Here is a 19,842-nt window from a genome sequence, read left to right on the forward strand (position 1 = left end):
ATTTGCTAACTTGTTTAATAACTTTATCAATTGATGTAAGCACAAACAGTGGGTAAAGTCCCAACCATTTAACTCCTTCAGTAAAGAGGCCTGCGTCTCTACAGGCTTATTTCAGTTGTCTCTTCCTTTAGCACTAAAGGAAATGTAATCTTTCTGCTCCTCAACTCCCATTATTGCTATCAGACAGTGTGGACAAAAGCACAAAGCTTAGGCCCTTTTTTCATTTGTTATAACTTTAGTATAAAAGCAGCTGTGTAGGGTCTTAATATGTTGCTTTCTGGCTTCATGTGAACCTTGACTTTTCATCTGGAATGATTAGGATGAGCTCCTTGTTCCCATTACTTTTCCAGGCTGCAGGATTGGCTAAGTGCGGAGGGCAATGGACATTCACAAATGCATACGCCACACCCGGCCACTGCGGCAACACATTCAGAGGGCGATTTTACTCAACAAAAACACGTGTCTTTTTTTAATGTTGCCATAAAAGTAAAAAAAAAAAAAACCCATCAGATGAAGACATGCTGCAATATGACGCCGAAGATTGGATTTCAGGGGATTTGATGTGATAAGTCCCTCATGAGGCTTGTTTGTTTTTATGCAGCCTGTGTTTGTAGCTCACAATTTTAAGACCAGATGTGCAAAGAGGAGCAGATTGTGTAACAGATGCAAACATACTCAGCAATATGTCATGACTTCTGTGTGAGAAATTATTAAAACAGTTCAAGTAAGCTTCCTGTTAATCTGGTGCAAATACAAACAGAATTTTGACCAACCAAGTGCTGCAGAAAAAAAGGCAAAATCTCAAAGAATGACAGTTAGTTCATGCTGGGCCTGGACAATATCAGGAAAATAAATTGCTATTTTTTTATGCTATTGGTGAAATGTTAATAATATGGATATTATTAACAAGTTACTAATACATTACTAATTACTAATACAATTAATAGTAAGTCGGTTAATAGTTAACCCCGCCTATTGCCCATTGACAGCTGGAGATAGGCACCAGCACCTCTCAGACCCCACAAGGGATAAACGTGTTAGAATATGGATGGATGGATGGATGGATGGATAGTTAATAGTAAGTAAGTTGGGGCACCACCTGATTATTAGTAAATACCAGCCAAACTTCACGAGGCAGGTATTCATGAAACAATAATTGACAGAGACTGTGAGCTGTGTGGTATTATAGAACAATAGACGACGGGGTAAAGTTGTGCACTGGGCGTTTCTCAAACAGCAACTACTCCAACTATATGGGCAGGAAAATCACAAACTTCTCTTTAATGTACATTTCTAGTTCAAATACTCTTTAACTAGGCTAGTAGCATTCAACTCAAAGTAAAAAAAAAATAAAGAATGAGGAAAACTAAAACTAAACTGCAGAAGAAAGCAAACTAACACTGAAACTAAAACCTTTGAATGACAGTTCATTGTGAATGTGTCTGTGTCTTGTTGAGTAGTTGGGAATAAGGCTAAATTAACTCTGAAAGATAGTTGCTAGGTGTTCAAATGACCAGTTCAGAATGCAAAGGAGAAGGGAAAATAAAGCATTATTTTTAATATAATAATATTTAAAAAACATTATCGCAATTATAAATTAATGCAATTTTAGTCAATCAATTCCTAATGTGTTTGGTCAGTGCCTGCTGTTTTTGAAGCGCTTTATGAATAAAGTTGGCTTGGTTTAGCTAGCCATCACAGTGAATGAGTGAGTGGAGTTATGGACAACCAGGAGAGCGCCAAGGAAATGGACATAAGATCATAAGATAACGAGTGAACGGACAGATGGCACGGTGATGTCACATCAGAATTAGCGACTCCGTTAACAGCCAAGACGACGTAAATGTGGCGCTATTTAGCAGTCCCTCCAAGTCTGATGTGTACTTTAAATTACACAAACATAAACACAGCGCACGTAGTTAAAAAAAAAATGCAGAATTAATAAGAACAAAGTTTATCAACAGACTAATTGGCTTTTTAGACTGTATCTGGTTAGCAGAACTGTTTTCTAATCCAGCGTGCAGCCATGACTGGTTCTGAATGAAGGATTTATCTGGGAGCCGCTCTCCCCCCTTGCCTCCTGCTCCGCAGAAGGAGGAGTTTAGACTGAGCTCTGGATGGACAGAGCTGTAAACGGGTCATCAGCAGCCCAGATGGGTTTTGTTATTTCTATGTTATTGTTAATTTATTTGGTACAAACATTAACTCGCCATGTGGCAGCTAGCCCTCTGAAATTCACTCGCCAAACGGGAAATTTACTCGCATTTGGCGACTGGCGAGTGTTAATTTCGGACCCAGGGTGGACCCTGGGTGGATTCCATATTAGCATTAGCAGAGCTTTAGCTTTAGCAGACAATTTACCCTGCGTGTAGGGATGCTGCTGACATATTTGATGTAGGTTAGAGAGAAGAGACAAAGGGAAAACTGATCAAATAAAATCAGCTCATATTGCAGGAGTAAAGTGACTCTACCAGTCATCACCTTTAAAACAGGCTCAGTGGCCTGTTGGCACTCATCATTCAATCAAAAAACTTGCAAAACACATTTAAATAAAGAATGTTTTTTTTTTTTTATTTATACTGAATTAATTTCCTGTGCCCAGATGCAACCTCTTACTGTGACTGTTCAAATGAACAGTGGAGGGTTCACCCTGACCGATGGGCCAGTGACTTGAATAGCAGCTGCTATCAGTCTAGAGTAGGGGTGTCAAACATACGGCCTGCGGGCCGGTTCCGGCCCACCGAACAATTTAGTCCGGCCCCGTGGCTAAATGCATTATCATTATTCAACAAATAATATTATTTTTTCCCCCAGTGTCCTATCTGGCAATGTGGCAATAAGAATTGTTGTCTTAATGCCAAAAAGAGCTCATCAGATTTGACTTTCACAAGTGGAGCAGTACTGCTTTTGCCATAGTGCTCCGCTTGATTTATGAATGTGAATAGTTTTATCATGATTCATGCGGGGAATATCTCAAATGATACGGACACTACAATGGGAAAGTAGGAGAGGAAAGGAAGGACAAGAAGAAAAAAGAAAAGGTCAAAGAAAGAGGAGATAAAAGGAAGAGAATGATAAAACAATTATTGAAAAAAAACATGTACTTTGTTTAATTGAAATTCTGCAATTCCTATATTGTCCACGTGGGGCGCTGTGTTTTAATCAGCAGATGGTAGCATTGAGCTTCAGATGTGGAAAATTGATTTTAAATAATTTCTTAATTTTTATCTGTTTGATGTATTTTGTCATGCAGGACAGTGTTTTTAAGTTCTAAAAAATGTGAATGAATGTTTTTCAACATTCTACAATCACTGTGATCAGTTCTTATGCATAATGCACCTGTAAATGTTTAACTGAGTAAAAGCATTGTTGAAATTGCACTTTTCTTAAAAACGCTGAGGTTATTCATAGTATATTGTGTAAAAGTGAAATTCATTTAATATAAAAATCTACAACAAGTTCACTTTTATTAGTTCTATTTAATTTTGCAATGAGTTAACTCTTGTGGCCCTCTTGAGATCAGATTAAGCTGTATGCGGCTCCTAAACCAAAATGAGTTTGACACCCCTGGTCTAGAGGCTGAATGGGGGGTTGCCCAGTACTGGTACGCTCATTCCGCTCATAGAGCTGCGGTTTCAATGCGGTCTTCTTCAGGCAGGGTGGGGGAAAACCGCTTTGTCAATGTAATCTTCTTGGGGAATTTATTCCCAGTTTCTTTCTACAGGAGTTCAGAAAGCCAGGTTTAGGCTAGTGTTCTTTTCGGCCAGGGTAGAGTCACTGGTTACATAGTGAACAGACCGTACTTCACCTTGGATCCAAGGTTTTCTTTGAAGAAGCAGTTTTTTGCTCTGGCAGCGAGATCAAGACGTTCGTGCAAGTGTCCTCCCCAATGCAGCATGTGGAGAGCTGCTGGCAAAAAGGAAGAACTTCTGCTGTGTCCAGAGATTTGTAGCTCTACGAAGTCATGGGGGTTTCAGCAGTGACTCCTCCCCCCAGGGAGCTGTCATGAATTCGGGTGAATGCTGTTCAGTCTCTTTTGTTCTCTGTGATCAGTTCACCCCTTTATATCCATCGATGGTTGGGTCCAACAATAATGACCAATTAATCCAAATTTTACTGACATTTTTTTTATCATTACACAGCTCAGCAGCTCAGTCCCAAAAAGACAAATACAACTGCTGTGAGCATTAAACACAGTTGGAAACCTTTTGATTGGCCAAATATATACTAACAATACACAAAGTGTAGATGCCTGACCACCAATGCAACCTAACAAAATGCAGTGCCTTGCAAAAGTATTCAAAATAAAGACTGAATTGGTGCTGCTGGTGGATTTTTTTAGGAGTGTTATATTAAAGGGGCTAAACGCAAATGCATGCCACACTTTTAAGATTTTTTTTTTTTATTTATTTGTATCACATCTCTTCCACTTCACGGTTATGCACTGCTTTGTGTTTGAGTATCACTTAGAAAGTCACAATAAAATACTTTTGTTTTTGTTTGTGACAAAATGAAACAAAAATTCAGATTAGGTCTCATCTGACAACGCCGTCTTCATCAAGTTGTTTGCTCGTTGTCCCACATGATTGGGACAAAGAGCAAACTTTTTAATGCCACTCTTCCATAAAGGTCAGAATGGTGGAGTTCGCAACTAATAGTTACCCCACTAAAGGAGCCTCATACCTGAGCTGTGGACCTCTGCAACTCCTCCAGAGTTACCACCGGCCTCTTTCTGTTGCTAACGTTCCTTAACAAACATCTGACAACTTGCAGTGCAGCTGTATTTATACTAATGGTCAAACACACTATTTACAATTTAGGCGACTGCTATTGGCTGCAGCAGGTTTTATTTAGGGTATCACAGTCAAGGAGGCTGAATAACAGTGCATAACACACACAAAAAGCTTTTATTATTTCACTTCTACTTTGCTTCTGTGTGATTGTTTGTCAATTAAGAGCCCAAAAGTATATTAATGCTTGTGATTAAAACGTGACGAAGTTCAAGGGGTCAAAAAACGTTTGCGAGGCAACCATCGTCAGTTTCCATTATTTTTCTAAGGATGCCATAGGAATCATGTTAATTTATTGAAACGGTTTTCTACAGTCACAGATCAGTTTGTGCAGTTTTAATCCACTAATTTTTCTTTGTCATTTCCCGTAGTTTCCCCGACTTGTCTAACTTTTACAATGAAGTTGTGCCTTGAGACGACATGTGCCTTGAATTGGCTCAATATAAATAAAATTGAGTTGTTTAACTGTCCGGTTGTCTTGCAGATGAACGACACGGCACTCTCAGGCTGAGCAACCTCACCAAAAGCATGTCGGGGAAGTACATCTGCCGAGCCAGCAACACGGCCGGCTCAGACAGCTGCTCCATCAACCTGGAGGTCATCACCTGTACGTAAACCCGCAGAGACTCTGCTGCTCACTCACTGAGCTGTGACACTGTGTCTAAATGCAGTTTTTTTTTTTTTTTGTGGGGTTTGTTTAAGCTTCCAACGCTGGAATGATCACTGCAGCGACTCTCGGGTCCATGGTGGGCCTGGTGGCCATGGTGCTTATACTCATATTCATCCTGAAGAGGAGACAGGACACGGAGGAAGAGATGCCCAACGAGATCAAGTGAGGGTTTAATTATATGCACCGTTGTTGCTTTGCCTAATCTTGAATCTAATGCATACCCTTGGTGAAGATTCTCAGTCATCCAAGCTTTATAGACCTGCAGGCGAGGCCTCAGAGCTTAGATTAACCTGGAACTGATCGCCCCTCACAATGGAGTCGTTAGGCTCATTGTTTGCAAACTCCAGACATTTTGAAAGGAAGAGAGGATTGTGTCAGTGTTCAATACAAACCAACATCATGAGCATCATCAAAAGTATTTCTTAATTGATGTGCATTTATTGACCCCCTAGTCATTTACTCTTATAATAGTATTTACATTGTCCGCCTAACCTGACCAAGCAGAGAATTAATCATAGAAGCAGCTAACAGGCCCACAGTAACTCTGGGAGAAGCCGGAGACATCCACAGCACCGGTGGGAGATTCTGTTGACAGGATAATTTGTGCTGGCTACAAATCCTCAGCACAGAACCAGGACCAGGGAGTGGTTTGGATCGTCTGTGTCCGCGGCCCGTGGATTGTTTGCAGTCTTCAGAATGAATTTGTGCAACGCCACACAAGAACGGTACAGATTTGGACCGTGTGCAAAGACGGTGGATTGCTGATGGACACATCATCTTTTTTTCAATAGTTTTCAGTGCAATTGACCTTTGTCTCATTCCTGATGAATAGAATTTTTGTCTAGACCAAAGTAACGGAAAAGAACAATCCAAAAATGTAGGAAACTTTTTTTTTTTTTTAATAAGACCAGTTTTGGCCTACGCGGAAAAAGGTTTGGACTCCAATGCATAATGGCCCAGACCGAAATTTAAATAGGCATCTGTGGCAAGACTATTCACAGGAACTGTCCATCTAACGATGGCTAGTTCAGTCTTGCATAGGAGGAAGGGCAGAAATGTCAGCGTGTTGGTGTGTAAAGTACGGCAGAGACATATCCCAAAAAACCTGCAGCTGGAACTGCAGCAAAAGATGGTTTGACAAAGTATTGACCCGGGTGGGTGAAATATAAATGTGCATAACATTTTTCAGCAAGAAAAAGGATAATCCTAAAAAACGTATATTAAAGGTTGCTATTTTAAAGTGACAATGTGAATTTTTTAAAGCAGCATTTATAGGAACACATACCGAGATGCTGTACCTCTCCAAAAGAATGCCTTTCCCTTGAAACAAACCATAAAATAAAAAGTTCACCAGTGAAATAGTTCTGAATTATTCTCCGTTTTTAGTTTGAAACACTTTGAAAGCATCTCTCCATTTTTTCCCCCTCTCCCTTTCTCTACCACAGGGAGGACGCTCAGGCACCAAAGCGAGTATCATGGGCAAAGAGCAACACCGGCTCGGACATCGGCTCGAAAAACGGCACCCTGTCTTCCATAGCCACCAGCCCTCGGTCCCAGGATCAGCCCAAGTTCCCGTACCCCTACTCCCCCATTTCGGCGTCCGACACGGGCTCGGTGATCAACGCTTACCAGCTGCGACCCGGGACGGCCTGCAGCTTGCAAGGGCTCCCTGGCTACAATATGGGAGGCACCCCTATACGCAAACACAAGCGGCCCCCGAGCGCCAACGGCTGCCCCCCGCAGATCCTCAGAAGCCCCGCAGCCGTCACCCCCCTGAAAAGGACTGAGGGGCCTCAGCCTCAGGTTCCGGCTGCGGTTGCCGTGTCCCCGCAGATCAGCTCCTCCAACCTGACGCGCATGGGGGCCGTAGCCGTCATGGTGCCTCCTCAGAGCCAAGCCGGCTCCCTGGTGTAGCCGGCGGGAGCGTCTGCGTGGAGGACAGACGGAGAGGATGCCTTGAGGTGGAGAACGTTTCCTCATGAGGAGCTGAGCAGCTATCCAAGCGGAAAGCATCCGACCAGGGACTTCTACTTCATCTGCAAAAACTCTTCCTTCAGGTCGCTGAAGAAATCAAACTCAGAGCGGCGTAACTCGTTTCTCTTCAGCATTTGTTTTCTATGTAGCAGTCACACTCACTACAGAGAAATATATTTTTATTTTTACACGCCTCAGAGAATTTCTTGATAGTAGAATCAAACTGTTGCGATATCCAGGTAGCAGTTTGTCCCAATATAAAACTGACATAATGAACAGCCGCTTATCCTAAGGGGTTTTGCAATGACGGGAAAATACAACGTTTTGGTTACATTTCTAATGTTTGTATAATAGACTATAAACGGACATCTTTTCTGCCTGTGTAGGTATTAAGTCTTTAGTCACGTTTAACCAGGCATTAGCGCAGACCGATGCCCGAGCGGTTCAGGTGAAAATATTTTACTTTCCTCGACTTGTTCACGTTGTGTTCGACTGAAACGTGTTAAGCTGTTGCAGAAATACCAGTATGAGTCCACGGTGTGTGCTGAGCGTTCATTTAAAGAGTACTTTGCCTGTTTATGCTAGCTTGAATGTAAACTAAATATCGAGTGTGACGTCGATGGTTTATAATCGTTAAGGTGCTTGACTTTCAATCACTGCAGACTTTTCGGCCGTTTGGTGAGATGGAACAAGAAAGCGGCTCAGCGGACTCCGTCTGTCACGCGGGTTTTTCTTGTAAACGCCTGGAAACGACGTGGATGTTGTTGATGCCGTTGAAGGTTTTCATGTGTCATTTTGAATGCAGGTCACACTGCTCACATGTTTATTTTTTTTAAATAAAGTATTCTGGAGCATTTGCCCATTAAATGCAAAGATTATATAAAAATAAATAAATGAAAAGGAGTAGATCAGGCACGACACGATCATTTTAGGATATTTAAAATGTTTTATTTCAGAGTGCAAACATGACCCTCTGCTGACAGCAAACCAGTAATCTGTGTAGAAATAACATAATGCAGTTACGCGGGACACGGAGAGCCACCTGGGAACAGAAATACGGAGGCTGCATGAGAGTGAAAAACATTATCGACTCTTTTCAAACGTTTTAGAGACAGATCTAATTTTTTTTTTTATAAAAAGTAATTTGTAACAGAGAATATACTATTCATTGTATCATTACAAAGTGTACATAACTCAGCAATTCATTGCTACTCTGAACCTTTATCCGCCACAACTTAATTTCCATGAACCTTCACCCTGACTTGCTTCTCCATACTATACAGCTTAATACAGTTAAAAAAAATCAATCTATATTTCGGTTAAAAAAAGAAGAGTTACCTTTGTACAGATTTCCTTGTCTTGGCTTATTTGTTAGACTTTTATATCAAATCCATTTTAAAAATTGATAAAGATAATGATCATGTGATCAAGGCAAAAATGTCATTAAAACCACCCTGGCCATATGTGGAAAGAGTGATTAACACCTAGGTTAAATATTTAACTGTGATTAACGACATTTTGGAAAATCACTGTTCAAATTCACGACTTCCCAGGCATGGGTACTGCCAGACCTGCAGAACTAGAAAAATCACATAAACAGAACCTGTCTGACAACATGAAGTAGGCCAAACGGTCCCAGATGTAGCAAATGATGTTCCGGTCTGAAGAGGTTCCGTAAAAGATGAGAGAACCAGAGTGTTTGACAGCCATCAGCCAGGAAGGCGTTACGAGTGAACCACAGCGAGAGCTGTCATCCACAAACGGAGAACGGAACTACTCCTAAACCAAAAAGGCACTTCTCACATTTCCTAAATTTATCTTCATAAACCAAGACTTTTTCCAGTATTTAATGGACTTACGAGACTAAAGTTGAACTTTTTGGAAAGTGTAAGTTACATCTACCATAAAACACCAGCCTTTTACAAAAGAGCATCAACCACACCTACAGTCAAACATGATGGTGGTATTGTCATTTCCTGTTAGCATGATGTCTGCTCTCTACAGGAAAATCCTAAAGAAGGTTGTCTAGCCATCCTAAACTTGGGCACATGTTGGATGCCCGACAGGACAATAATCCATAGCACAACGTCATGTCCACGTCTACATGGCAAATAAAATAAACAGTTCCAAATAAAGGTGTTGAAGTGGCCTAGTCAAAATCTTGATTTAAGTTCTGACACTAGGCACTGATTTTCACAGCAAAAACCCTAAAAATTACTTTGAACGACTAACTGCCTCTGACCACACAGACAGTCTAGACAGTAAAATCTATTTTAGCTCAAGCTGACAGAATGCATGAACTCTAGATTATCTTAAACTGGAGTGACTGAAACATAATGCCTAACACCCTTAAGTTTCAGGGTACCATCTACCTTCCTACCAGGAAGCATTTTCTAAATCTTTATCAGAATAATCTGGTTTTGCTCTGGTTGAGGCAGTAGAGAGGAGGGGAAGTAAATCATAAACCCAGAAAGCCTCCCTGGTTTCTTGAAAAGCTTTGTGAAGTTGAAACGTACCTCCAGTTCAGTGTGGTAAAGCTTTGAGGTCTTTGTATAAAATGGTGACATCAGAGTAACTCTAGCCTTCAACTATTAAAATATCTGAACTTATATTTAGTAGGAGTGCTCTAGAAATTAAATCTTGACCTTTTAAAAACATATCTGTGCATTACTTTACACAATCCATGAGCAGGGGAACAGTTTTTGTTGACTTGGTTTTTTTTTTTATTTGGTGTCTGGAAATGTTTTACTTAGGCGGATAAATCACAAATACTCCCTTTTGTGGAACAAGGCTAAACCGAGTGGCCAAAATGTGATAACTAAACCACTCTGGTTGCTTTAATCCATGTCTTTGGATTTGATACATGAACATCAATGCAGTTATTGATGAGTTATTGATGAGTTATTGATAAGCACTGCTGTTAAAGCAGGTGCATTAATCTCAATTTCTTCCCGTGTCACAGCTACAAATCTGACAGGTGATCTGGTGTTTTACTACAAAAATAAGACCCGTTTCCACCAACTGTGATGATTTCCTCTAAAACTGGAAGAAGTATGATGCAGAGAGCAATTCCGGACCCGCCACACGGTAACAATCAATCAAGAACCACAACTACGTGGTCCACTGAACACCCAGGAGAAAAGATTTATCACGACTCCGTGAGCAAATTTCGGGAAATAATCATCCTCATCACCTCGTTGGTTCCTGCGGGAGCAGATTAAAGACGTAAGCTGACAAATCAAACTGAGATCTGCTACAGAGAAAGGAGAATATACACCTACCCTCAAGAATCTGATGGACTCTGATGTCTCGCACAAACTGCTGCACGGCGTAGTCCTTCAGGTAACCGTAGCCGCCGTGCATCTGGAGAGCCTGGTTGCAGATCTACAGAATAAGGGAACAGCTTATATAAAGTCCATACTTTAACTTCGACCTGTTAGAAATGTCTGGGAGATGACGGTTTGAGTTTTCAAACGCTAGATTTCTGAACAGCCTCGGGGTGGCTGGGATAATCCTGTGTGTGAATGATGACCAATCAGTGATATTTCATCCATCTATCAGGAGTTTTGGAGTAAGAGGTTTAAAAAAAAAAACACCGGGAAAAGGTTATATTTCATCTGGATTCAAAAAAACCACTTCCAATATTACATTTGCATTGCGTCTGTCGTCCCACAAATAAAAGCTGTTTAACTCAACTAAGAGGAGTTTCTGTCTGTCTGGGACTTTTCAAAGAGGTCACCCTGACCCACATGCAGACATGTTTCTAAAAGGAATTAAAAAGCCGGTTAGCAGCCTGCAAAAATGAAGCGTTCAATGTTTAACAGGATCTTTTAATGGTAAAAATTTTACTTTTTTTTTTTTAAACAAAGAAAAGTGTACCATGCATTTGCATTTTCCTATAATACCACTAAATAAAATCCATTAGAATAATTAGTAAAGAGTCAACCTAAGTGTAATTGGATCTCATAAATATGTTGTGGGTAAACACAAACTCCCCACAATAAAACCTGTTGGTGGCAGCATCGTCCTGTAGGGATTTTTCTTTCTTTAGCAGAGAGAGGGAAGCTGATCAGAGTCGATTGTGAGATGAATGGAGCTGAATATAGGGAAGAAAACCTGTTCGGGGCGGCAGAAGACTCGAGACCGGGACTGAAGTTCATCTTCCAGCAGAACAACAAGCTTACACATACAGGCAGGTGTAGGCTACGATGGAACCGTGTCTATCTAAACAGATTCATGTGTTTGAACGGTCCAGTCAAAGCCCAGACATAAATCCATCTGAGCATCTGAGCCAACAGTTGAAGACTGATGTTCACAGACGCTCTCTGGGACAGTCAAATCCATTGTTAAAGAACTGACCTGGCTGCGGTCACCCCAGGCTCTTTTCCTGAATAATGTGGTGTTTCTATTGTAGACTGTAGTGATAAAACTCTTGAAACCAAAACTGTATTTTAACATATTTAATCTAAAAGGCAGAGGGATGTTTGCAGCTTCAGTACTGGACTCTCATACACAACAACGTGATGGGCAGACGCCAGAGAGAGCCCCGTTCATTCCTCACACAGACATTAAGTAGGACCCATTGTGTCCACCCATTGTGGGGCGTGCCCAGTATGATATCAGTGTTCCTCTCATCACATCAGTGGAGAAGATCATACTATAATGTAGACGTGTCCTAGCAGACACATTTTCCCCTAATCAGTCATTCTGTCCAATCTAAGTATGTCAGGCTCGGTGTCTCCAGTGTCTGTTGTTTATCTGTTGTTTCCATGGTAATTGCATCTTGCAACCCAGCCTCTGTAATCTCATAATCCGTGACGCTACTTTGCAAAGACGAATGGGCAATAATTTTGGCCTCTGGAAGAAACTAAAAGCGACATACTGTAAAAGATTTGCAGCTGTGAATTCAGCAGAACGTGGTCCTGCAAAGTACTGGCCCAGTAGGTCTGAATAAAAGGTCCCTTACAGAACAGCTACATTTAGTCTGAAACAGCAAAACACAACTGAACTACTTTCCTTATAAGAAGCCCTGTTTATACTGTATTTTGTTTTATTCAGGCAATAAATAAAATGCATATTACAGTGCATCTTTTCACACTGCAAAAACGGAACTAAAAATAAGTCAAATTTTCTTGAAATGAGGTAAATAAGGTGATTTGCCAATGGAATGAGATTTTTGCACTTAAAATAGGAACAACTCATCTCCATAGTCTTATTTAGAGGGCAGAATATCTAAATATCTTATTTTAGGGTCGAAATACTCATTCCATTGGCAGAAAATCTTATTTACCTGCTCAAATCAAGGACAAATACACTCATTTCAAGAAAATTTGACTTATTTTTAGTTCCGTTTTTGCAGTGTTCCCTCCACATCCCAATTATACACTACTTTGTGTAGGTACGATTTTAATAAACTCAACAGAAGTTAGTAATAAAATGTGGAAGACTGAAACACGACTCACATTGAAGCACTCGTCTGTCACAAAAAGCTTGGCCATGGAGCAGAGGGAGACGGCATCAGCTCGGCTCTGCTGCAGCGCCGTGGCAGCCTCGCGCACCAGAAGGCGAGACGCAACCAACTTGGTGGCCATTTCTGCCAGCTTGAACTGCAGAAACTAGACACACGACGCGTAAAGAAGAGTTAAATGTTTGACAGCGGCAGGAATAACCCTCAGGTACTTGATGTTCTGGTTTCCTGTGAGAGCGCATAAACTGAAGCTGCTTACTTGGTTATTGGCGAGCGTCTCTCCAAACTGCTTGCGCACCAGTAGGTGATCCCTCGCCAGCAGCACAGAGGCGTGTGCCGCTCCCAGAGAACAGGAAGCTGGTGACAAAGAAAATAAGAAGAAGAATCTGTGAAAGGATTCTTCAGCTTGTCCCAAAGGAAAAGGGCTTCAACAAATTAACCTAAATGACTACATATCCATTTCACCAACCCCGGTGCTCTACAAAAACTGCTTTTAAACACCTTAGGACTAGATGTGCATAATTAATGCAAAAACCGCCTCTTCCATTAGGCTCATTCTAAGCTGATGAGGAGACAGCTTATCTATGAAATCTTTCGTTTAGATGGAAACGATAAGAGCTAAGATGTGAGACATCTGAAGCCCTTCTTATTTAAACACTTTACAGTCTATGGTTCACATATCAAATGTCACAATGCAATATTGCTTTGATCCATATTAAAAATGAAGAAAAAAAATCTAAAGCAATGAATGCATAGTGTGATGATCAAAGGCGGGGGGGGGGGGGGGGGGGGGGGTTCTCCATTATTGACTAAATGTACCAGAAATACATATATATGGTTGGATCTTTCTAAAATTTGCATACTGAGATTATGCTACAATAAAAGATGAATTTTTATGAGAGACGCTAAGAAATGTGGAGGTTGTATGTATCCATCCACTGCCTTCTGCTGGGTGTCTTTTGGCTCCCCCTTCTTTGCTAAGCAAAACAAAAAATAAAACATTAAAGCCAAAAATAATTAAGATTAAGGTAAGTAACCTAAACCAAAATCACAGATCAATTCTAATCATTAAAAAAAGGAACGACCATAAGCGGCTTCAACGCTGTTGAAGCCAACTGTTTAGCATCATGTTGCATCAACAACCTTCTGCATGTTTTTGGCAGCTGATGGCAGAAAGAGTTGCACTTCTGATGATGAAATGTATTGAGCTACTCAACAAAATGTTGCCTCCATGACTTTGAAATTCTCATTTCATATCCCTATGAGTTTTGTTTTTGCACCATTTAAACAAATACCTTTAAATAGATACTCTGTGCTACTAATATCTCTCATACCTTTGTTTCTTGTTTTCTTTATGTATTATACAGGGTTACATCGGTTTATAAAATGACTGAATTATCACAGTATTCCATCTTTTGTGAAGCAGGCCTATATACTGGGATATGGAAAACTGGTGCGACTACTCGGACTCGGCTCCTCACCGATATTAATCCTGCCTCCATTCAGGCCCTTCATGGCGATGTTGAAGCCCTGTCCTTCAGCGCCGAGCCGGTTGGTCACTGGGACGGCACAGTCCTCAAATATCACAGCCCTGGTAGGCTGAGAGTTCCAGCCCACCTGGAGAGGAGCAGAAAGGCACCAGCTGGATCAAACCTGCCATCTAGTGGCCAACTGGGACACTACAGCAGACGAGTAGCAGCCATGGTCAAATGTACCTTCTTCTCCTTTTTGCCAAAACTGAGGCCCGGCGTCCCCTTCTCCACCACTAAGCATGAGATTCCTTTAGGTCCTTTCCCTCCTGTTCTGCACATCACAACATACACGTCGGTGTCTCCTCCCCCACTGATAAAAGCCTGAAAGAAAATAAGAAAAATCAGGAGGAAACACGTTTTGGTTGATACTGTTACAACCCAACTGAAATTTTTGTAACAGGCCTATGGAAAGTAACAAATTATTATGAAATTATCACTCAGCCTTATGGGGAAGACTAACTACGCCCTAAAATGATACAAACAGGGTCTTTCTTTTAACTTTTTTACAAATAAAACAAAAATGCCATGCCATTTTACTTGCCCCCCCCCCCCCCTTACTCGAATACTCCTGAATAAACTCCAACAAACTGCCTTCAGAAAACACCCGAACAGTAAATGGAGTCAACCTGTGTGGAATTTTAACCTCTACATCAAAGCAGCTGTTCTCTGAAGGCTTCAGAGGTTTGTCTGCGAGAAAAAAAAGCCATCGTTGAAAGTAGGGAGGCGTGATAGAGAGTCATGGACAAAAGTGTTGGTACCCCTCTGCTTTAATGTAAAAAAAAAAAAACAAAAAAAAAAAATTGTTCCTGAAAAAACTTGAAATTGACAAAAGTAATAATTAATAAAAACATACTCAAAATTAACCCATTTAAATTCAGACATTGCTTTTGAGTTGTGGTTCAACCGAATCATTTTAAAAGATAAACTTATGAAACAGGCCTGGACACAAATGATGTCACCTGCGCAAGCTTTTGAAGCGACTGGAATCATAGACCACTGCACCTGTCGACAGGTAACTTTCACCCACTACCCATGAGCAAACTGCTCCAGCTGTTTCAGCTCCTGTAGACGTTCAAAGGGATTTCGAACAGGGCTCACAGGAGGGTGGTTCTAGCTGTGTATTTGGGTCATTTTGCTGCTGAACGACTGAGACCAAGCGTTCTGACAATAGACAGCACATTACCCTTCAGATTACCTTCATAGACTCATGATTTCATTGAACTCTGTGCAGATGTGAGACGCCCGGTGCCGGGTGCAGTAAAGCAGCCCCAGAACAAAAACGGGCCTCCTCAGTGTTTCACAGTAAGAGTTATTTTCTAGTCATGCTTTATTTCTGCATCTGCGAACAAGGAGCTGACGCCATGAAGCTTCAGTTTAGCCTCATCTGTCCAGAGGAAATTCTCCCATATGTTTCGCCGCAAATCCCAGTCTAGCTTTTTATAGGATTTGGCTTTGACAGTGGCTGTTTTAACACTGGCTAAAGCCCCGGGGACCTTAAACTTCTGAATAATGTGTGCAGCTGTAGTCACAGGAATATGAAACTGCTTGGAGATGGTCTAATAGCCTTTACCTTTAACATGCTTCTCTATGATTTTCCTTCTAAAGTGAGGGCGACAACTCTCGCCCTCACTTCCAGTGATCCATGTTCATTATGGTACCCAGCATGTCACCAAACGGCACAGTGATACTTGTAAGCCTTTAAATAGACAGATGTACTGGTTACATAACTCAGTTTAATACATCCCTCTGCTCAAATTATTTTCATTTTTATCTAGGGGTGCCATAATTTCTTTCATCCAGGCCTGTTTAACTGGCCTGTTTTTTAAAAAAAAATGATTCTGTTGAACCACAATTCAAAAGCAATGTTTCATTTTCAGTCATTTATTTTTATTCATCATTACTTTTGTCAGGAGAAGACCTTTTTAATCAGTATAAAACCGGGTCAGCATCAATGACCAATGTTTATTGCCATCTTGTTGACCTCTTTGTGTGTGTTTCGAAGGGAGGAGGGGAAGGGGGGTTGACCTAGTGCGACTTGTTTGGGTATTTGATGATGATTGTGGGATTGTGGGGCGTTTAGCCAAACAAAGGAAGCAATGTCAGCTATTCAGACGTTTTTTTCATGGTGTAGAAAGGGTATAGAAATATATATATATTATCGGTAAATATCAGTTATCTGCCTTAGAAAGGAATATTAATATTAGATATCGGCCTAAATCAGTGCATCCCTAGTTGAAAGAAAGATGCGAGTCTCCTCTGCAGACAGTAAACATAAAACTATCACTGCACATCGCCCTGAACGTTCCCCACTATGAAACATGGACACAGCAGCATCATTATGCTGTGGAGACATCAGCATAACTAGTCAAAGCTGAAGCTAAAAGGAGGACTATCGTGGAGGAAAACATGTTAGCAAGGATTGAGTCTGTGGCAAAAGCTTAGATCAAAATCAGCAAAATCAAGCCGTTTTGGAGGATGTGCCAAGCTGGTTGAGACATTCTCCAAAACACTTGGAGCTGTGCTCGCAGCAAAAGAAGGTTAAACAAAAGAACGACTCCAGGTAGGGCTCGATTTACATGTCCATCACCCTTTTCTGTCATGAAACATTTTTAGAGCCATGCATCCTCTTTACCCCACGTCACAGCCATTCTCTACTTTGTTACGGCCCGCGTGATTTAATGCCAATACAACGCATAAGAGTCCGTGGCTGTAGCGTGATAAGATGCAGAATAAAAAGTTCAACAGGTATGAATACCTTTGAGAGCCCCTCAGGGAGAGCTGATAAACATTACCTTGGAGCCATTTAGGATATAATGGTCCCCTTTGAGCTGCGCCGATGTGATGAGTGAAGCTGCGTCGCTGCCGCTGCCTGAAATGAAACATCTCTGTTTAATTCTCTGTGATCCTGAACGTCCAGCACAACAGTCTCTAAAGGAGATGATTCCAAACTTTATCTGCACATTTTTCTTTTTTTTATTCTTGACCTCGTGCATGGAGACTGACCTGGCTCAGTCAGACAATAGGAGGCAAACTTTTCCATGGAGCAGAGGTCAGGGCAGAACCTCTCTCTCTGCTCATTATTCCCAAAGGTGTCAATCATCCAGGCACACATGCTGCAAAGCAACCAATGTGCACAGTACATCAGCAGATTCAGCTACGCAATTCAATAATATGAATGAACCCCTTCAGAAAAGCAATAGAACGGCGAATTGCAAAAACGGCAAGGCTGCGCCTGACGAAGATGGCCGTACTTGTGGATGCTAATGTACGCCGTGGTGCTGACGCAGCCCGTGGACAGAGCCTCGAAAATGATCGACGTGTCCAGACGAGAGAGGCCTGACCCCCCGACCTCTGGCTGCACGTAGATGCCACCGAATCCTAGCTGGGCAGCTTTCCGCATCGTCTCCACTGGGAAGATTTCCTGTGTGTAATGGGGGAGGGAGAAAACTGCGGTCAGAGCAAAACAAACCCCTGGTGTCACAAGATAGATGCTGACGCCTTATAGCGATGAAAACAGAGCAGGGAACGGGACATCCACCACTTCCTGGCAACTAAAACAACCACGAGTAAAACAGTAAAACAGTAATACTTAAAAGGTACATATCCTTCAGGATTATACAGGAAAGATATATATATATATATATAAATATAATGGAAAAAGAAAGATGGGCTTATTTTAGATGACTACCAACTTTTTAAAAGAACCTCAGCAATGTTGCAACATAATATCTTCAGACATGGTAAGAATTTTAAACATTTACTATTGTATAATAGATTATACTACAGAAAATCATTTATTTATTTAACCAAGTTGTAAACAACCTGAACCGTTTAACTTTACCTTTTGGTCCCACTCGGCCATGTGTGGAGCCATTTCATTGGCTGCGAAGTCAAAGGCCACTTTCTGAAACTCCTTCTGCTCCTCTGAGAGTCCATATGAAGCTGTCCACGGAGAGACACGGAGGACATGAAGGAGGCAGAAAAACACATAGCTGGAGAATTATTATTTATTTATTTTTTACTTCGTTTTCACAAGACATGTCTTAACGGCACAACGATTTTTAATGAATATCCCATCTTGAGCTTTATAAGCCATGTTGTTTTAACCCGTTTTGTTTCTTTGCAGTCTGTGGAATGTTTTAGGAATGCTTGTTCTGCCAGAAAATTGTGATGGACAATAAAGTTATCTTCTCTTGAACTCTTAAATGAACCTACAGCACACACACATAGAGCATTTTCTATGCGCTGTTGTTGTGCTTTGATAGCAGCCACAACTGATACAATGTCAGCATCGGCTTGTGTGGATAAAACCTGACTTCCTATGAGTTTGCTGGACTGAGAAAACACAGAAAGATGCTGAATGATGTAAATCTGATAGTTCATGAGAGGAGGAGCTGCTTTGATGAGGGGGGCCTCCTCTGCTTCGGCCCTAGAGGCCCCACAGAGGACAACCTTAACCAATGGCAGTGCGCCGAAATGCATTTTCTTTAACTCAGCTGGTTACTCGGTGTCTTGCTTTAAAAAGCTGGGAGAAATGTCGTTAGCCTGTCTGTTAAATAAGTTACAGATTCAGTCCAGAATCTGCTGCAACATATTAATATATATATATATATATATATATATATATAACGGCCCTCACAGCTGTCACTGTTTCAGACTTACGGTCAATGCACGAAGCTATTCCTCGTCTCTGAAGGTTTCTGTTAAAAACCAAGCGGTGGTTCCGACAGAGGTTGCAACCGAGCCGGGCTGTTCTTGACAGAGGTCCGAGGGCGGCCATGTTTACCTCCACGGTTACAACACCGGGTGCGCTCCTTAGCGGTTCGCCGGTGAGCGGGGCGGCAGAGGTGCGAGGGAGGAGTTTTCGTCTAAAACAGGAGAGCGAAGCGTTTCCGTCGGTGTGCGGGACGGGAGCAGGTCCGAGCAGATCCGTCAGAGCTACCTGGGATTTGTACGTCAGTATGAGCTGGCAACATGAAGGGAATACAGTATAAACTGTGGCAGATCATACATAGTTTAAGCCAGTTGTCACCAAACTTTTAGAAGCTGAGAGCTCATTGGTACTGTCAGAAGGGCTACCTGTACTTTGAACAAGAAGAGTCAGAGTTCACCTTAACTTGTGCGCTATAAAGCATACCCAGTGCTCCCAAAGGGATGGGATAATTGCAGAGATTTCTTTCTTCTGCAGATTAATTTTCCCCATTCATCATAGGTTAAACCCTCCTGGGTCCCATGATATTTGTGGTTGTTATGAATTTTTGCAAAACTTTTGAGAGGTGTATTTTAGGGTGTCGTTTGGGTTCGCATGTGTGTTTTGTTCTTCAAGTATTTCAACTCCTTTTTTAAACAAAATAACCGGTGTAACGTATACCAAATCCGTGCCACAGACTCCCACAGACAAAAAAAAAA

The 19,842-nt window shown here is 41.5% G+C and overlaps 2 protein-coding genes across 3 annotated transcripts in view; one reads left to right on the plus strand and one right to left on the minus strand.

The window, feature by feature from the left end:
- Window positions 1-8,296, plus strand: part of LOC118556583 (endothelial cell-selective adhesion molecule-like) — a 93,259-nt gene extending 84,963 nt beyond the window's left edge. For both annotated transcript variants that reach the window (XM_036150033.1, XM_036150034.1), the window contains 3 exons: window positions 5,275-5,397; window positions 5,493-5,622; window positions 6,906-8,296. In XM_036150033.1, the coding sequence (XP_036005926.1) occupies window positions 5,275-5,397; window positions 5,493-5,622; window positions 6,906-7,374 (722 nt within the window). In that variant the 3' untranslated portion in view covers window positions 7,375-8,296. The remainder of the gene's footprint in view (window positions 1-5,274; window positions 5,398-5,492; window positions 5,623-6,905) is intronic.
- A 64-nt stretch (window positions 8,297-8,360) lies between these two features.
- On the minus strand, window positions 8,361-19,242 carry LOC105939729 (acyl-CoA dehydrogenase family, member 8). The gene is made up of 11 exons (XM_012882003.3): window positions 19,096-19,242; window positions 18,275-18,375; window positions 17,685-17,854; window positions 17,437-17,546; window positions 17,226-17,302; window positions 14,617-14,754; window positions 14,383-14,518; window positions 13,161-13,258; window positions 12,897-13,049; window positions 10,716-10,818; window positions 8,361-10,638 (listed from the first exon to the last, which is right to left on the minus strand). The coding sequence occupies exons 1-11, from the start codon at window positions 19,211-19,213 to the stop codon at window positions 10,583-10,585; spliced, it is 1,260 nt and encodes a 419-aa protein (XP_012737457.2). The 5' UTR covers window positions 19,214-19,242; the 3' UTR covers window positions 8,361-10,582.
- Between the last annotated feature and the right edge of the window lie 600 nt (window positions 19,243-19,842).

The sequence above is a fragment of the Fundulus heteroclitus genome, chromosome 18 (genome assembly GCF_011125445.2).
Source record: "Fundulus heteroclitus isolate FHET01 chromosome 18, MU-UCD_Fhet_4.1, whole genome shotgun sequence".
Classification (NCBI taxonomy): Eukaryota; Metazoa; Chordata; class Actinopteri; order Cyprinodontiformes; family Fundulidae; genus Fundulus; species Fundulus heteroclitus.